Source organism: Lissotriton vulgaris, chromosome 2_1 (genome assembly GCF_964263255.1).
Source record: "Lissotriton vulgaris chromosome 2_1, aLisVul1.2, whole genome shotgun sequence".
In the NCBI taxonomy this organism is placed as follows: domain Eukaryota; kingdom Metazoa; phylum Chordata; class Amphibia; order Caudata; family Salamandridae; genus Lissotriton; species Lissotriton vulgaris.
This window is the reverse complement of record NC_141687.1, coordinates 1,489,831,348-1,489,851,185: the sequence shown is the minus strand read 5'-3', so window position 1 is coordinate 1,489,851,185 and position 19,838 is coordinate 1,489,831,348. Positions and strand designations below refer to the sequence as shown.

At 41.1% G+C, this 19,838-nt stretch overlaps 1 protein-coding gene across 2 annotated transcripts in view; it reads left to right on the top strand.

Moving 5' to 3' along the window:
• DPP10 (dipeptidyl peptidase like 10) overlaps positions 1 to 19,838 on the top strand; it is a 1,575,897-nt gene that overhangs the window by 1,301,230 nt on the left and 254,829 nt on the right. For both annotated transcript variants that reach the window (XM_086957361.1, XM_086957360.1), the window contains exon 15: positions 12,813 to 12,860. In XM_086957361.1, coding sequence (XP_086813487.1) covers positions 12,813 to 12,860 — 48 coding nt within the window. The remainder of the gene's footprint in view (positions 1 to 12,812; positions 12,861 to 19,838) is intronic.

Sequence of the window (19,838 nt, the reverse complement as noted above, 5' to 3'; positions counted from 1 at the left end):
TCTGGCACCTTTTGTACCACAAACCTTCCGACCACTGTCTGTACTGGACTAGGCTGAGGTGTTTCCTCACCTTTGTTGGGTTCCCAATCTGTTATAGGGAGTGGTCTATGTTCCCCTTTGCCAGCCCCATCCCCCTTTTGGAGCTCTGCCCCTTCCATCTCTCTATTGTACGGGGGTGGTCTATCCAGTAATAACCTATTTATCAGGCTGTCCTCTGTGTCACTCTCCTCGTCCTCCACTAGTGGTTTCTTTTCTCCTGTGACTTCTATTACTGGGTACAGTTTATCTACTTCGATTCTCTGTATTCTCCACCTTTTTGCTTCTTCATCCCATTTAGCATCCTGCACTGCTCTTACCGATCGTTTTACTCTTTCCTGACGCCTGTTCAAGCTCCGGTCGTACGCCGCCCTAAACCATGCATTAAGGGCTTCAAACTGTGTTGGTCTGGGTAGAGGTCTCGTCGCGAGCATTACTGCTTTCAACTGGTTCAATGCTTCTAACTTAAACGTTCCGTATCTCGGGAACGCCAATTCCTCGTTCCCTTCTGTCCTTTTACTCCACTCAGAGATCCACAGTATAGTATGCAACCCAACATTCGTAGCCATGTAATGAGCTGGTGTACCCTCCGACGGGGCCTCTTCCCCGTCTACCGATTCTCTATCGTCTCTCTTAAAGGCCGCTCTCAAGCGCCTAAAGCATTTTATGATCAATTCACAATTTTCCTACTTCGTTACGTTTGTTTACTTCCTGATGACAATCCACCAATCCTAGCGCGGTTCTTACTAGCTGACCTATCACAGCGCGGCTCTTGACAACCGGCCTATCCCAGCGCGGTCTTACACCAACCGGCCTATCACAGCGCGGCTCTCTCTGACGTCACTCATCTCCCTTTCGCAGCAGTTCCCCTCCTTTCTCAGCTCGTATCCCGATCATGCATGCGTCCCATTCATACTCCGAAAAATGATTACTTCCGACCAAGCGATCACTTTCCTTGACTGTACGCCCACAGTCTAACTGTAATTGTCACCTCAACTGACGAAACGTCTTCCGTAAAACGTTCAGACGATCGCCTTAACTGATAGGTTACTTACACACATTCCCCAAATTTATCTCCTCTAAGTCCTTCACTAGATTCACCTTGGTTAGATATTCCATCTCAGGCTGAAGGTAGCTTAATTTTAGATCCCGAGGCACCTGAAAATGGTCCACTAAACATGAGTATAGCTCAGGATCAAGATATAGCTACAATCAATGTGTCAGACTCACAAACAGTAGACCCTGAAGAAAATCATACTGTACAAGTCAGTGAGCAGACAAGTATAGAAGCCGACCCTCCCGTTTTAACTCCGGCTGCTCGAGCAATTAGAAAGTGTAGAAAAATCCAACTGCCTCGAGGTGGAGCCATCTTAGGGAGGAAGAGGGCTGCGTCACCACTGAGAAGCAGGGAAAAAGGTAGGAGGAAATTAGAAGAGGACGAAAAATTAGATATGGAAGAGGAGCTTATTTCCAGGTTGGTAGATATAATTGACACTAAATTCAGAGCCTTAATTAAACCAGTAGTGGCCAAACTGGATAAGTTATCCGCAGACGTAAAAAAGCTGGGGGTAGATCAAAAGAAGTTAATAGAAGAAGTGTCCATCATATCCGGCACAGTAAAAAATTTGGCAACACCTGTAAAAGAGGTACTTGGCCTCCAACCAGATACAGGATCAATCCCTGACTCTTCAAGGGTAAACCTTCCAGATCAGATACCCAACACTGTTCCCACCCAGTCGCCGGCAAGGGATATTCACCTTCCACAACCACGAGGAATAACCCCTCCAAGAGCAGGTGAAGATACACTTCATTTTATTGAGGACGCAGCCCCTCTAGTGCTAGTTTTAGCTAATGCTCCCCCTTTAACACCAGACCAAACTGAAACACCCACGGCGCTAACTAGTAAAGCCCTGCATTGGTTAACGGGCAATATGCGGTTGGCCCCCTGGGGGAAGCAACAACTAGCCAGAGATATTAAATCAGCTAGAAGGGCCACTTGGATAGGCCCAAACCCTAAAAAAATTTAAAGGCGACTGCATTATAATAAATCTTGCAAACTCTGCAGTCTTACCAAACATCCTTCCAAATATTTTACCACCACAACGAAGGAGTGGCACTATCATTCCTCTTACTCTGGATTTCTTTGGTAAGAAACAAAGGAGTATGACATACCCTAAGCCTGATTATAATCATACCTACACTAGACACATGTGGCCAGAGAAAACAAACGGTTGGGGTTTTGATGCACCAGTAAATAACTGGGGTTATAGTAGGGACGGATATGACCAACAACCACGACCATATCATACAGACCCCTACTACTTTAATATCCCCACCGCAAACAGGTATGATATTTTCTCTGCGGAGGGAGGGCTGGATGGTGTAGAATGACTACCAGAAGATATAGGCATAGCGGATGTGAATACTTGTTGTACTGTAATCCCTATTATTAACCCTTCTGTTACAGAAAACGTGAATAGAATACAATGTGGAGGACAAAAATGTGCGGAGGGTCTTCTTTTGTTATCATGGAATATAGCCGGACTCTCTGATAAAATGCAAGATAAGGACTGGCTGTATTATGTTAAAAAATATCCCATACTATGTTTTCAAGAAACCTGGGTAATAGGGACAAACCTGTACATTGAGGGATATCAGAGTTTTATAATCCCAGCAATACCATCTGCAAGTGGAAGAGCTAAAGGGGGTTTGGCTATCTTCGTTAGTTTGTCGCTTATATGTCAGAAGATTGAACATAAATCTGGTAACAAAAATATCCAGGTTTTGGAATTTAGAAGGGGTAAAATCCATTTTGCACTGATTAATTTTTATAATTCTGTGAACCAGGCTGGAGATTGCAATATAGAAATCTTACGTGATTTGCTAGGGGCAACTGATAGTTCTCTGCCATGCTCTAAAATATTAGTAGGTGATTTCAACACACATTTATGTGGGAACCCTAGCGTGGGACCTGTTGGTGAATTGGGATGTAACAGCATGGAAGGAATACACTTTGAACACTCGCGGAGGGGCACAGGGTTAAACGAATTAATGAATGAAAATAATTTGTTTACTGCAATGTCGACTGTACCAGATCAAACTGTATTCCCAGTCCCTACTTTTAAAGGCCATGCAACAGGCACTTATATAGACCATATCCTCATTTCAGCTGATTTTGTAAATATCATTGAGGACTTTAGGATCTTCATGAGTATCTACAGCGACCACAACCCCTTATGTATTACTCTGGGCATGAGTTTACTTGAATACCACATTCCTCGTGAGGACCGTGGTCGTTTAAATTGCATTAACGGGAAGCGTCGCTTAAAATGGGCAATGGTGGATAGTGATCAATTCTATACTTCTGTTAGTGCAGTCTGTAATCAAGAATTAATGATTTGTACATCCCCTACATCAGCTCCTTTGCAAATCCTGACATCCTATAAGGAGATAACTAAGAAGGTGGAGTCTCTTTTAATGGTTCCTAATAAGGGAAGGTCAAATTCTAACTGCAATCCAAAATGGTTTGACAGTGTTTGTTCAAAGGTCAGTCGCGAGCTCAAGAAAGCTTTAAACACAAAACCAAGAGATCTATTGATCATCCGGGGCTTGCGGACTGAATATAAGAAAGCTCTGGCTACCCGTAAGCGTGCAGTTAAAAAAAGTGTTTGGGAATCACTCCTAGAGCCCGAGACTTTAAAAAATAGCTCGAAGTTTTGGGAGATAATTAACAAACCTATATTTGACTGTCCTCCCATCCCAAATGTGGGCACGAACATTTCAGAGGACGAATGGATAGACCATTTTAGTTCTATTTTTATAAATAATGTTTCACAGACAGAACATAATCCTGGTATAGGCAGAGATACATCTCTATGCTTCTCAAATGAGGAAATAGTTAAAGGAATTAAAGGCCTGTCAAATAATAAGGCACCGGGCCCCGATGGACTTCCGCCTGATCTCTTTAAGTCACGGGAAGCACTATGGGCGCCGGTACTCACAGCTGTACTTAATGCAGCTGTGCTTTGTGGATGCCCTAAGTCATGGGGGGTATCTACAATAGTCCCTATATTCAAGAAGGGAGACCGTAGCAGTCCGGCCTGCTACAGACCGATATCTTTAATAAACTCTGTGGCAAAAGTGATAGGAGGAGTAATTCTAAATAGATTGACTAGTTGGGCAGAGGAAAATCATATAATATCGCCAATCCAGTATGGCTTTAGGCCTGGACATTCTACCATTTCCCAATGTCTGAATTTGTACCTCATAGCCGGGAAGTACACCAAGGCACGAAGAGGAACGATCCATATGGCGTTTATGGATCTCTCTTCGGCCTTCGATTGTGTGAACCGTGGGAAACTTTGGTGCGCTATGGAAAAAATGGGCGTCGACAAAAATCTAGTAAACCTGTTAGAAGATATACATTCAGACACCAAAGCGAATGTTAGATATACCCAGAATCTAAAAGTTACCAAAGATTTTGGAGTGTTTCGGGGCGTTCGGCAAGGGTGTATTCTGGCCCCGTTCCTCTTCAATCTATATATTAATGATCTGGAAGAGACCCTCTTAAGCACCAACACAGACTATCCTTACATTGGCCGAAAAGGTCTGCCTGTTTTATTATACGCGGACGACGCAGTCCTTTTATCTAGAACGGCCAACGGACTTCAAATATTATTAGACTCCTTTTACACATTTATGAAAACCAGAGATTTAAGTATTAACAACACCAAATCCTACATAATGAAGATCGGTGAAGGATTTAAGAAACCAAATCGCCTAAATGTAGAAGGAGTGGAAATACCTGTAACGCATACATTTTCCTATCTCGGGGTCCTCTTTGACAGTCAACTTAAATGGGGACCCGTGATACAGAAAAAAAAGGGAGATGTTACAAGGGTAAATGCGGCTATATTGGATTTCTCTAAAAAACTGGGAAATTGTCCAGTCACCGCGCTACTCCAATTATACAAGGCCAAAAGTGTAACCACAGCCTGTTACGGCAGTGAAATATGGGGATATGTTCCCTTGGACGTACTTCAGATAGTTGAAAACAATTTTTTAAAACAGATTTTAAGGGTTCCAAGGGGTACAGCAAATTTTTCTGTGCATGAAGAACTGGGGGTTCCGTATGTTAGTGATAAAATTGCTTTGAATCCCATGTTATGCTGGATGAATAGCTGGTTAAATGACAGTATTCCGCTGACCAAGCTTATTCTAAAGGAAGCTCTTACATGGGATAACAGGATGGAAATTCCCTGGCTCAAATATTTATTGAAATGTTTTTCTGATTTAGGCCGTCCTGAACTCTTTTTATGTCCGGAATCCATTATTAAATTGGATCTTATTTTAATTAAAAATGCTTTTATTGATTTAAGAGAACAGGAAAGGGAATCATGTGAATTAAAAAAAGAAAGTGTACGCAATCACATACTAATTAAAAGCACTTTACTTACGGAACCCTACCTGACATGGCAAATGTCAAGCTATGACCGTTTTTTGTTAACTAGGTTCAGGTTCAACTTGTTTCATCTTATGTTGGCGGTACCTAGGGGTTCCCATAGAGGTCAAGTGTTGCCAGCTTGCGGCTGCGACGAAAAGTCTCCGCAAGACCTGGCACACTTTCTGTTCTTCTGCCCTTTTTATGCTGTACCAAGGAAGTTATGCTTGAAACCCTGTTTGAAAGAATTGAACTTTCGTCAATATCGTCCAGCACAACATTTTTTACAGCTGCTAAATTGTGATTGCACTTTATTTGTTTGTGGTTTTTTGAAAATGGCGATCAAATTCAGAAACAGTATGGAAGGATAATTATCTCTGATTGTAATATCTAAATCTATTGTCAAAAGAATACTATTTTTAAAGGGCCTCCAATATCTTGATATAGTGCAGTATTTTTAACTCTGTGATCTTTTTTATCTGTAATCGATTATGATTTTTTTTTTTTTTAAGATTGTGTGTATGTCATGTTATTATCTGTAGTGCAAATACTTTTATGGTTGTCAATTCGAACAACCGAATAAAGTTATTTTGACTTTGACTACTTACACACAGTAAACGTCCGTCCAGCGTCCGTTACTCATACACTCACTCTTACATTCCCCCTATCACGGTCCTGCGGGCGATCAATGGTACCTCATGACCCCCTTCACACGGTTGACAATTACTCTGGATGTCCGATACACCCGAACCACTTAAGCTCTTCTCTGAACTTAAGATTTTCACCAGGTTGCGCGCGCTCACAACCGTCTCACAATCACACTACAGGCATTCAACTCCGCTTGACATTACAACACAGGTACAACACAAAACACCGCAATCTGACACCGCATTACCCTTTATACTCGCTCTCGACCGTCTCTGCTGCTTTTCTCTCTCGCACCGTCAGCACCTTCTTCGGCAGGTGATTCTTCTGCTGGTCATCTCTCGATCTCTAGGGGCCTCAGGGTAATCTTAACCTAGTCTAGATCACCTTCCTCAAGAAGGCAACCATCCTCTGCTACCAACTGGGAAGGCGGGATTTTTGATCTCTTATCTGATCACTCTAGATCCAAATCCCGATCAGGTCGACTGAATCTTTGTTGCCTGTCATTGAGTAAATAGGTAATCTACCACTAGGTCAACCCAACCAATAATTGGCACGACTCTGAAGAACCACTTACCACGGATCAGTTTTAAAGTTTTATTGTAAAGCCAAAGTTAGCTGAAGGTATAAACATCTCAATATCAGGTTCAAAAGGTACACTGGCATCAACAAGAACATGAATTCTTTGAATGATCTTAAACGACAGAAAAATACCACCAATGCTAATTCAAGGATTAATAGATTTGCCAATATAGACACAAGCTGAAGCTTGCGAGACATTTACAGAATGAAGAAAAAATCAGGTTAGACTGTCCCTACACTGGACTAGGTGACATCCCTACTCAGCAGAGTCTTAACCTAAAAAGGTGTCAGCCGTGGTGACTTCCAAAGAAGTTCACGCACTTCTCTTAGTCTATGCAAAGCAGTCATGCCCTCTCTGCCTACCCATCCGCTCTCTTAGGGTGTCCTCAGGCCAACTGCTCTCTCCACCCCAGGGTACTGTCCCTAATACAAAATCACAATCGAAATTTGGAACGCCCCTCTGAGACGCCCCTCACGTGGTTTCAGTTCTGGTTTCTTCCATGATGGCTCTCCTCTGGGCCTCTCGTTAGCGTTGACCTTGCTTCCCAGGCTCTTTCTCCAGCTCGCCGGTACCCCCCAAAACATTCCAATACACTCCTCCAGGCCTGTGCCTGGCTTCCTAGACAGAGCTCTATTCATCAGTCTCTTGATTGGAACCCCCTCGCACCTGCAAACAGACACCCATGAATAGGGCCCCAAATTCCACTCTCTGGTTATCTATCTCCGGCCATAAACTTTACAAAGGAATGACAATTTATGCTCTAACAAGGCTCGATTCTAACTAACACGTGCAGATCAAAGAAGCCGATTTATCTTTCCAGGCCTACTAAATTATCTAGCAAGCGGCCTGTACTTCATGAACCCTTATTTCTAAAACTAAAACAATTCTTGTTAATACACTCTGATTATATAAAACACTTCTATGAAACACGAATATAAAACACTTCTATAAAACCTGATTCTTTAACATGTGGGCATCAATTATTGAATAATGGTAAATCCATGTCATGTCAAAATGTAAGTACACGTTGTCGATTTTCATACACTGCCATGAGGCCTGCACATTTCTACGTTTTGCAGCATTACATATACTTCAATAGCAGCTACATAACATGGATTCTAATTAACACTTCTAATCAATTTAGTAATTACACACATTTCTACATTAGTCTCACACTCTATATGATTCTCTATATTAACTAAACAAACATTCAGAATACATATGTGATTATATAATTTTACTTTATATGCTCTTAGCTGAGTTCGTGCATCAAGGTTGTAAATATGGTGCACTTATACGTTTTCTCAGATTTGCTCTCTCTCAGTTGTACGTGAGCAAGGGAATTGTAGAACTTTTCCACCAGATTGTTGCATATAATATATCTTGTGGGTGGAGTGTAAGATGCGATAAGTCCCTTGACCATGATAAACACAAAAGGCTTGATGAATGTAGATTTACAATTTGTTGTGTTTTAATAATCAAGCCATACAGTTTCAAGGAGTACTCAACGAAACCAGTGATACTCGTAGTACCATACATGTTTGGTGAATTGTTGATTCTCTGCTCGAGACTACAGCCATGCAGGCATCATTTTACATATTGTACCACTGCACACAGTGGCGGCTCTCAGTCGGAGTGCTGTGGAGTGGTGGGGCGGAATGGGGGAGGGGCAGGTTGGAGGGGTAGTGGAGTCGGACATACCATGTCCCCGAGTAAAGCAAGTAAATAAATAAATAAAACTATTTACCTTCCACTTATTGCATCACCGAGTTGGTGATGCAGTGAGCAAAAGGTAAATAGTTTTATTTATTTATTTACATACTTTACTCGTGGACGTCGTATGTCTGACTCCACTATGCCCCTACCCTGCCCCTCCCCCGCCTCACCGCCCGCAGCACACTCACTGTGGGCCGCCACTGACTGCACATGCAAACAGTCTTTGGCATTAGTGAAACTTTAACTTTTCCATTTTCTTTGCATGTGAAATATATTTTTCCCATGGAGAAACTCACTTTTCTACATACTAATTATGAGTATGATTTCTTCCCATTACCACCCTGCAAACTGATTTACTCCAAATATTGATAAAAGTAAATCCGTAAATTTTTCTAGGGTGGAAAAGTGTTATGGAAAGGTTTGCAAGAGCCTTCAAACTCACACATATGTGGGTGTTCTGAATTTTCTGCAGCATTCATGCACTGGATTCCCTACCCATCAGCCATGGGAGAGGATTTACCCAGACATAAACAATTCTTGCATAACATTACACATAAGTAAATCCATTTACCCTTGTAAATATGTGTTTTGTGAATTACATAATTTAAATTGTTAATGTAAATCAAACTATTTGCTCAGTTAAGTTTTACATACATACATGTTGCTTGTGAGTGAGACTCTGTGTTTAATTCAAATGTGACAGTGGCTCTTAGTTAACCAGAGGAAGATCAGTGAATGCACTCTTGCAGAAAATTACATGCCCAGGCATCAGAGAACTCCTAACATTGTTTGTCTTGCATCTCCCATTGTCCAAAGAATTCAGGGAATGGTTAGTTTATAGAGCAATTGTTTTTTCATTGTTGCATTTTACAAATGCAGGATAAAGTTCCACTTCAAACCGGCAAAACTCATGAGAGGAGGGATGCAGCGCCTACACCTGTAATGCAGTAGCGGTTCGGACAGGTAAGAGTGGTGAGGCAGGGTGTAGTGGGGGCTGATTGAAGTCGACAGACGACTGGATAAGTAATATTAAATTAATTAATTAATTAAACCACTTACCTTGCATTTGCCGCATCGTCGACTTGGTGATGCTGCGAACGAGAGGTGAGTGGTTTTATTTATTTAATATTACTTATCCCATTGTCTGTCGACTTCCACTACCCCCACCCTGCCCCACTCCACCGATCTTACCTGTGTGAGCTGCTACTGCTGTAATGAGAGAGTACTAATATGAAGTTGTGAAGAAATAATTAGGGATCTAAAGACTCAGGTGCAGATTCACTAACATTTTGTATTGAGTTTGTATCACAGAAGTGACACCAGCTGGGTCAAAGTATTGTTTTGGAATTCTTTTTCCAGTTCAAATCCTGTTTTCCATTGAAAAGTATACATAAAGTATCTCAAATCTACATGTGTGCTGCACTGTAGAGTGCACATAAAAGTGAGAAATCTGGTAAACTATGTCCCGTACTTTCCAGTACAAAACCTATGCTTAACATCACACACACACAAACACTCTTGCACTACATTGAGAGGGTGTGTGCATTAGCACAAAGCACCCAAAAATGTGGGAGCCCAGGGAGAGAGAAAGAATGCATCATTTAGTAGATATGGGACTATTTTGCTCTCTCCCTCTCACGCAACGCAGACCAGCAAGTTTTGTTTCTGCACTGCATTGCAGAAAACTGCTTCTTGGTTTGCCAACTATAGAAATTAATTGTTGTAAAAATAGGCAGAGTAGCTCATGGGTAGGAGGCACAAAATGAGATTCTGCTTTACATATCCCTGAAGAAATACTATGCTGCCTCTCCTTCAACTGCAATATCAGGAAATAAGGTCCCAGAAATATGTTTAGTAGTTCACTTCCTACAATTTGGTTTTGTAGAGAGTAGTTTTTATTTCAGATAAATTATGAAATACTGAAAGATATATGTTTGCTTGAATTTAAAAAAAAAATGAATAAAATGTATTTTTATATTATCCATAAATTAAGCAGCATCATTTGTCTTGTGGCTTCTACTCTGGTTACCATTTATGAAAATAGATCATTGTTCTTTGGTATGCCTTCTGATGCTTTAGATGAGGTAGAAATGAGAGGACTTGAAAGCAGTAAGAGCATAATGAAAATGAAGGAGATTGAGAGTAATTGATTTTCAAATGAAAGGGAGGAGAGGTCAGAGCTACCGACTTTGGAACTTGTGAACCAAACTTGAATCCCGTCATCGGCTCAACATCCATATCACTTCTCCTTGGACCTGAAAACATGAATCTTACCTTGTGTAATGTAGCCTGCTGCTCAAATAAAGAGCTCCAATGCCTTCGGGCCGAGTTTGCTCTATATAATATTGCAAAAATAAATAAATAAATATATATTTTTGTAATGAATCTGTCCATGTATCAGAGCAGAGAACCTAGCTACCCAGGCATGCTGTTGGAAGACTTTGTTGCCCATTAATGGTTTGACTGAGTTGAAGAACAACTCACTATAAATTACTTCATTGCCATGCTAGGTTTTACACAAAAAATGGGGGATATTGAAAATGGTGATGCATAGCGCGCTTGTATGAACTTGCCATACTTCCAAAGGAGCACCTAAAAGCTAACTACAAGCTACAGAGAGAAGATAATGTACTTCAATGTCCACCTAAGATAGTGGGGTGATGTTTTTTGCCGTCAGAGTTAATATGACTGTCAGTCACTGAGGAGCAAAACTAAGTAGTTGCGGGAATGGAAAGAAACAGATATATGTTATTAAATGGTAACTCAAATATAAATGTTACCACCCTTGTTTCCTAGTATAATGAATAAGTTGGTTGAATTGAGGAATTGGACTGTGCTCTAGGGATTTTATTTTAATTGTACACTGCAAATTGACATGCATATACCAACCATGACACTAGCTAATAATACAGCTATTTATCTCATATACATTGGGCTTAATTGTGATTACATAAACTGATAACAGATGAAGAGAGTTTTTCCAATGCATGGATCACCATTTTGTAGGAACAGTCTGTAAGTGTATGCACCCAAGTGAAATCATTCAGTTCACCCTCAAATGTTGCACGAACTTCTTGCAGAGAAACAGAGAGTAACGGTTTAAATTGCTATTTTTTTCTTTGAAATACATTCTCTAGTGCTGCACTGGAGAGAATTAATTATTTGATAATTGGAGACAAATTTCTGTTAATAGGAATCACGGTTCTTGCCTGAACCAAGTGCGCACAAGGAGCGCATTCACGACGGTGTATGTCATTTTGAGCTCCATTTCCATTAAAAGCAAGTAGTAGCACATAAAATTCTGTCCACTCCAACACTAGTACTTTGCCTTTTAGCAGTGTTAGTGATCTAGAAAACTGTAACATTTCTGATTTTTCTGATGCCTACATATTTACCATAAGGGGGTGTAATCTTGACCATGGCGGATGCAGGGCATCTGTGAAAAAATGCCCATACCACCAAACTTGTGTTTCAACCATCCCATCAAGAAGTAGTGGGATTAGTAGGCTTTCCACTAGTGAAGCCTCACCTGGCTCCATCAGTGAAAATACTTGGTTTGGTGGCATGTTTGCCAGATGATTATGAGATCACCGAGACAGTCACCAGCCCTATGTAAGGCGGCGCAAACAATAATGCATTTCCCTACAATGGGAATACCAAACTGTCTGAAAGTAAGGATGGGTAATGTGGCTGGAACACATACAATGTTACCCGAAAGAGGCAGCACAGGACTCGAAGGATGATATGATATTTCCACGTGTCATATTGTATTTATTAGAAAGGTTGCATTACATTACTTGAGTTATGGATAAGTATGAGAAAAATTATACAGAGAATTTAATCCTATCTCAACAGCATTGTGTTGTGGGTCAAATGCTTGTAGATATTTTGCATGATGGATTTAGGGTTGAAAAGTTGTAAAAATATACCTTATTTTATTAATAGAACTTCGATGGTCTAATATCATCCCACATCCCTACTTTGTTGCCACTTTTATATGCCACTCAAATGTATATTACAAGATGCTAGCTGTGCTATAACAATTATGTAACTGGTGTATTAATCAACAATATGAAAAACCAATGTTTCCATTCACAAAATGAAGCACAAATCAAAAATAACGCAAATATAATTACACATTCAAGTGTCTGCGTTAACACAAGAAATGGCTTTTGAAACATGCTAACATAAAACATCAATTGAAGTGATTTTGAAAATGTGTTGCTTATAATGACGGAATATGAGAACATGTGCTTAGATGCTTTCTTGTAACTGTCCTGGACAACATGTGATTGTCATGTTTTGTAGCTCGAGTAAAACGAACAATGTAACACAAATTGCTTTATTCTGTATATTTACATTTTAATGTCTAGCAAATTTGTTTTGGAACAGTTATTTCTTGAGCACAGAAGAGTCTCCTAGAGGAAGACAACTTTACAGGTAAATATGCTGCATGTCTTGTTCCATGTGCAACTGTAAATTGAATACTGATCCATCTATCTATCTATCTATCTATCTATCTATCTATCTATCTATCTATCTATCTATCTATCTATCTATCTATCTATCTATCTATCTATCTATCTATCTATCTATCTATCTATCTATCTATCTATCCATCCATCCATCCATCCATCCATCCATCCATCCATCCATCCATCCATCCATCCATCCATCTATCTATCTATCTATCTATCTATCTATCTATCTATCTATCTATCTATCTATCTATCTATCTATCTATCTATCTATCTATCTATCTAACTTCTCTTGCTCTTTCCTCTCTCTTTTCTCTCTCTCTCTTCTCTGTCTCTCCCCATCCTGCTCTCGCTCTTTCTGTCTCTTTCTCTCACAATCTTGATGTCTTTCTCCCATTCTATCTCGCTATCCCTTTTAGTCTCTATTTCACCCACTATTTTATTCCCACTATATTAAGCTTTGCTCTTTATTTTCCTCACACTTTCTCTCTCCCTGTTAGTGTATTTTGCTCTCTTGGTGTCCCTGTGAATTTTAATCACTTATTATTATTTTTAATACTTTATCTGCGCTTAGAATCATAGACAGCATTACACACAAGAACAACACAACACAGCGTTCGCTATTAACGACAATAGAATATAAAAAGGAGTCAACAGAGTAAAACTATATCCTTAATGAGAGTATTAGTGGGGGGGTTTTACCCAGTTAAAGTTAAGGGGACCTGGGTTAGTAAGCGTGTAAAGCGAAGGGGTCCCAGTAACAGGGAGACATTAACCAAATAGTTGGAAATAAATCAAATCAACAAAGCTTTAGTCCACATTGTTTTTAATTCACAATGGGACGTTGTACTCAAAATACACAAATTACACAATAATCAAGCATTGGTTAATTACAGTGCCCCAAAGGGTAGAATTGGGGAGGGGGAATGTGATAGTGATGGGAGTAGGTGAGGAAAAGAAAGAAGATTCTTAGGTGACGAAAAAATCAGCACTTGAAACTTGGTTCGCACAGTTACAAATTCTGTACCAAAAATAGGACCAACAGGTTCAAATATGTTATTTTAGACATAAATCATACTCCAAAAGTTCAATGAATGAAACCAATAGGGTGTGGAGTTGATAATGAAAGGCAATCAGATGTCGACGTTTCGACCCTTGTAGGCGCAGATATTGTTAGGATCTTGCTGTAGGGTCTTCATCAGGACTGGAGGGTAGGGGACACGTAACCTATTTGGTACATAAATGAATGTATTTTAACACGGGAAAATTATATCCCTAACTTTTATTAAAAAGAACATTGCACATCACCCAAATCATGGGATTGGCTCAGGTTGGAACATGTATCCCGCCGGGATGGCTGGGAATACAGGCAAACGGATGCCCCTACTTAGGTGTGGCACAAAACGCACAATATGCACATGATTAAGTGATATTAAAGAATCCCAAATATTCAGTGTGAAAATTGAGACCATTTGGTAAAGAGCAGTTGAGGATAGGCTAGATACGCACGGGTGGACAGTCTAAGGAGTCAGTGAATACTCCAGCAGGTTGAAGGGTGATCATATAAGCAGGGAGGAGACCTGCTGCTTGCTGTTGGCATGCATTACTGCTATTCAGTGCTGATATAGAACTGGATAACAGAGAAAGCTTACCACACACGTGGTGTACACAGGACCCGGTTGTGCGTGGGTTCGAGGTCAATAGAAATGAAGAGATCTGTAATTTTAAAATAAAGGTGTAAAAACCAGTATACACTGCGAGAGGCAGTAATTGGATTCACTAATATTGATTTATGAAAGGGGGGAGACTCACCAAAATATAGCCCAATCGCTATTCACAGTGATTCCACGGGTCTGGGGGGGTCCGTTGTGACCATCGACATAATCTAACAAATTAAGGGCAAAAGACGCTTGTTAGGGGACCATAGTAATATTAAAAATGGTTCAAATACAAATGGCCCACGGTACAGATTGAAGACTCACCAAAGTGCCGTAGCCAGGACACGTCCGGCAGAGATCGTGTTTGTGGCAGTCGGGCGGCGGTGCTTCTATGGCTGCGTCTACAGGACAGGGCAAGAAGAATCGACGTTAGCGATCTAGTGTTGAGACAGGTTTCTTAAAAGCGTCGGGACAAGATCCTGACTAAGGAGACGCTTACCGTTCACGGAACTAATCCGGCTTGGGTCAATTCACGCAGTCGCAATGGCGACGCGGGGTTCCGGGTTTGGAATATCACCCTGACAACCGGGTCACGTGGTGATGTCTAACTCGCGTAAACCTAGTAAAAAGACTTACTGAAAAAGGTTTTATGTGGAACATGCCCAATATAGTCCTGACTGCTTTAAAAATAAAATGAGTAATTATGGTTAAAAAATGAATCAAACAGTGGGAGTTTGATGTATTTAGGGCGTCTTTGTGAAAATTACACTGGAACCAGTAGGTTGCGATGAGGCCAATATTGCAAGAGATAGGATTTGCAATTAAAATAAATGACTTGGCCGCCTTAATGAATTCATTTGTCAGGCATAGATGCCACTTTGTGATGAAACAATTTAGGACAAAACCATTAGGTGACTTAATAACAATATTATTACGAAGTCTGTTGGATGAATGCTCATTATAGACTGACATGATAAACATGATGTGGCGTACCTCTCACATGAGGGTAAAGGCCACATAACGCACTATACATGATTTCTGACTGATAGACAATTAAGATTAAATGACGTAACTGGCCAAGCTGTGACGTACCTCTCCCACGAGGGTAAGGCCACTTATCTGATTAACAACACTTATTGTGGGCCTGTGATTGATAGATAGTACATGCACTGGGACCAGCATGTCAAATAAGTGCAAAAAGTTATTATGACTTATAAATTGATGACAAAAAGCTAGCATAATTTATAAAGCAATTGCGTACCTCGCATGAAAGGGTAAAGGCCGTTGTACTTCAACTGAGACAGTATTCAAGACAGGGTGGCTAATTGGGAGAAAGAGCTGTCCTGTTCATTGAGGCCTGATTCAATTGAGTCAAAGGTAAACATCCATTTGAGCTCACGGGTATTGAGGATGCTGGAGATGCTCCCACCCCGGGGTCCGAGTGTGGCTTTCTCTATGATTACCCATTTCAAACTCTCAGGAGTATGTCCCGCGGTAGAAAAGTGGTCAACGAGAGGTGCGCCAGGCACTTGGCACCGGATCCGACTCATGTGTTGGAGTATCCTCACTTTTGCTTTCTGCTGAGTCTGACCGATATAGATCAGTTGGCATGGACATAGAATGGCATAGATTATGTTAACAGAGTTGCAGTTGGTATGCGTCTTGAGTGAGATTCTGTGATGACGGTATGCAAACTCTTTAGTCTGGATCGTGCTTTCGCATGCTTTGCAGCTGCCACACCTGGAGTGGCCCACAACTGGAGGTAGATTCCACAGAGTGGTGATTGTAGGATCCTTTGATGTTTGGAGGAAAGAGCGCACCACATGATCTTTGACGCTTCTTGCTTTTTTGAAAGCATGTAATGGCGGGTTGGTTTGTAAGATATCGTCAGAGATAAGTGGCCAGTAATGGTTGATTATGCGCTTTATTTGATTGCTTTTCGTATTAAAGGTGGTCACACACACAATTCTTTGTTCAGATTGATCTTGTTCAGTCTTGGGAACAAGTAGCTCTTCACGAGGGTAAAACCATGCCCTCTTCCTTGCTCGCTTGATCAAAGATTTTGGATATCCTCTGCTTAGCAGCCTTTGTTTGAGTTCTTCAGACTCAGAGAAATAGTGTTCTTTATTAGAGCAGTTCCGACGAATACGCAGGAATTGCCCAAAGGGCAGGTTATCCCGTAGGGCTCGGGGATGGTGACTGTCGTAGTGCAGGAGTGAGTTCCTTTCAGCTGGTTTACGGTAAAGGGTAGTTAGTAATTGACCTGAGTTCTCATAGATCGTGAGGTCCAAAAAGTTAATCTGATGATTGTCTGATTGGATCGTAAACTTGATAAATTGGGACTGCTCGTTCAACCATCCAAAGAATAACATTAGTTCTTGAATGCCACCGTCCCATATCAGTAGGATGTCGTCTATGTAGCGCATCCACAAACTGAGGTGGTCTTTGAATGGGTTGATCTGACTGAGCACAGTGTCTTGCTCAAAAGCTGCCATATACAGGATAGCTACATCAGGAGCAAAAGGATCCCCCATTGCAACTCCTGATGTTTGAATGTAGAATTTTTCTCTGAAAATGAAAAAATTCTTGGTCATAGCTATACGGAGTAAAGCAACAATAAATTCCGTGGGTACTTGGACTGGGGCAGGGCGCTGATTAAGACAACGAGTAATAACCATCAGTGCTTCCTGTTGAGGAATGCACGTATACAATGATACGACATCGCACGTGGCTAACAGTTGGTGATCTGCATCAAATGCTAATCCTTCTACAGTATTTATGGTATGCATGGTATCACGCAAATAGGCCGGAGTGGCCTCGGCAATTGGTTTTATGAAGAAATCGATATATTTGCCCAGGGGCTCAAGGATTGAGCCGCACCCGGAAACAATGGGACGGCCAGGGGGATTCGTCATCGATTTGTGAATCTTTGGTATGGTATATATAGTTGCCAAACGTGGATGTGGTTGGTTCAAGAAATTAAATTCTAACTCCGATAGAAACCCTTGATCTCGACCAGCTTGGGTTATTTCAAGAATTTCACGTGCAATGGCTTGTGTAGGATCTGATCTTAGTAATTGGTAACTAGTACCATCATTTAACTGACGAAGAATTTCCGATTCATAGGAGCTGACATCCTGCACTACAATAGCACCACCCTTGTCCGCCGGTTTGATAACAAGTTGGGCATTTTGTGCCAAAGTTTGAAGAGCCAATTTTTCATTTTTGCTGGTATTAAATCTGGTGTAGCATTTTGTTTCCAAAAGTTGTAATATGTCCCTTAGCACCACTGATTCAAATGCCAAAATCTTGTGCGACATTGCACTGTTGAAAGGAACAAATGTAGACGGAGGTCTCAATCCAGTCACAGTTGATTGAATATTTGGTGTTGAGTTGCGAAAGAAATACTTTAACCGTATTTTGCGAAAGAATCGGTACAGTTCAGTGCGAATGATGAACGAGTCAGGGTGGTTGGTAGGTACATATGATAAGCCTTTGGCCAGGATTTTGATTTCATCGTTGTTCAAAGGGTGTTTGGATATGTTTACAACAGGGCTATCGGCCTGAGGGGGAGCACCTCCCAGTAGTCTTAACCGAGGGTAGCTTTCGGAGTTCATGTCGGTCTGTAGATTTTCAAAGCCTGTTACCATCTGTAGGTTTTGTTGCGGGTAACACGTTCCCCGTGTTTTGGTTCTGTCTGAAAGTGTACCTGCTTTGTAGGTTGGCCACGACCTCCATTCCATGAGTTTGTATTTGGTTGAGATCCACGTTGTTGGCCGCGTTGCCAGTTGTTGCCTCTGCCACGAGGTGGGCGCCATGACCCCTGGCGTTGCCCTAAAAAAGGGTTGTATTGAAACTGCTGGTTATAACCAAAGTCCGAATAGTTCTGTTGGTAGCTGGGACCTGGTTGGTCTTGCTCGCCCTCTGAGCTATAGGAGGAGTCTGAGAAAGTGTAGTAGTTGCGTCTGCCTCTAGCTGTTCCTCGGCCTCGGTTAGTAAATCTGCCTTGATTATCTTGTCGGAAGTAGTCTTCTTGGAGATATGGATAAGTTTTCTTCTTATCATACAATTTAATATCACGAGCCAGTTTCTCAAGTTTACGATTTTGGGTTGTAAGGTCAAAGTCCTTGAGTGTGGCTTCTAAGTTGGTGATAGTGTCTTTGGCACTAGCAAAATTCGCATCAGCCGATATTTCTGCCTTCAAGGTTTTAATTTCAGCAGTGATTACTTGAATTTGTTCTGCAGCTGTTTCCACGCCAAGGACCATCCAATGACGGCTGCAGTTATTCGCCACGTGGCTGAATCCCTCTCTGAATTTTGGTACCTCCACAAAGATAGCTGGTTCGATCTTAATTTGCAATCCGATGGGAATGATATTTTCTTTGAGATATTTCTTGAGGAGATGGCCGTGCCACCGAGTGCGGATCAGCTTTTTCTCCAACCGCTCAAGACGGGAGATCTTGTCCTTAAGTGAAAAGTCAATAGTCGGGATATCGGAGGAAATGAATACGTTATTAGGATCCTCTAGTAATTTGTCAATATAATCCTCAGAGTAGGATAGTAATTCAGCCATGATGTGCACAGGTCAAATAAATTGAACATGGAAAAGAACCTCGCAGAACATCGTCTGCTCGAAGTAAAGTATTAGTGGGGGGGTTTTACCCAGTTAAGGTTAAGGGGACCTGGGTTAGTAAGCGTGTAAAGCGAAGGGGTCCCAGTAACAGGGAGACATTAACCAAATAGTTGGAAATAAATCAAATCAACAAAGCTTTAGTCCACATTGTTTTTAATTCACAATGGGACGTTGTACTCAAAATACACAAATTACACAATAATCAAGCATTGGTTAATTACAGTGCCCCAAAGGGTAGAAGCGGGGAGGGGGAATGTGATAGTGATGGGAGTAGGTGAGGAAAAGAAAGAAGATTCTTAGGTGACGAAAAAATCAGCACTTGAAACTTGGTTCGCACAGTTACAAATTCTGTACCAAAAATAGGACCAACAGGTTCAAATATGTTATTTTAGACATAAATCATACTCCAAAAGTTCAATGAATGAAACCAATAGGGTGTGGAGTTGATAATGAAAGGCAATCAGATGTCGACGTTTCGACCCTTGTAGGTGCAGATATTGTTAGGATCTTGCTGTAGGGTCTTCATCAGGACTGGAGGGTAGGGGACACGTAACCTATTTGGTACATAAATGAATGTATTTTAACACGGGAAAATTATATCCCTAACTTTTATTTAAAAGAACATTGCACATCACCCAAATCATGGGAT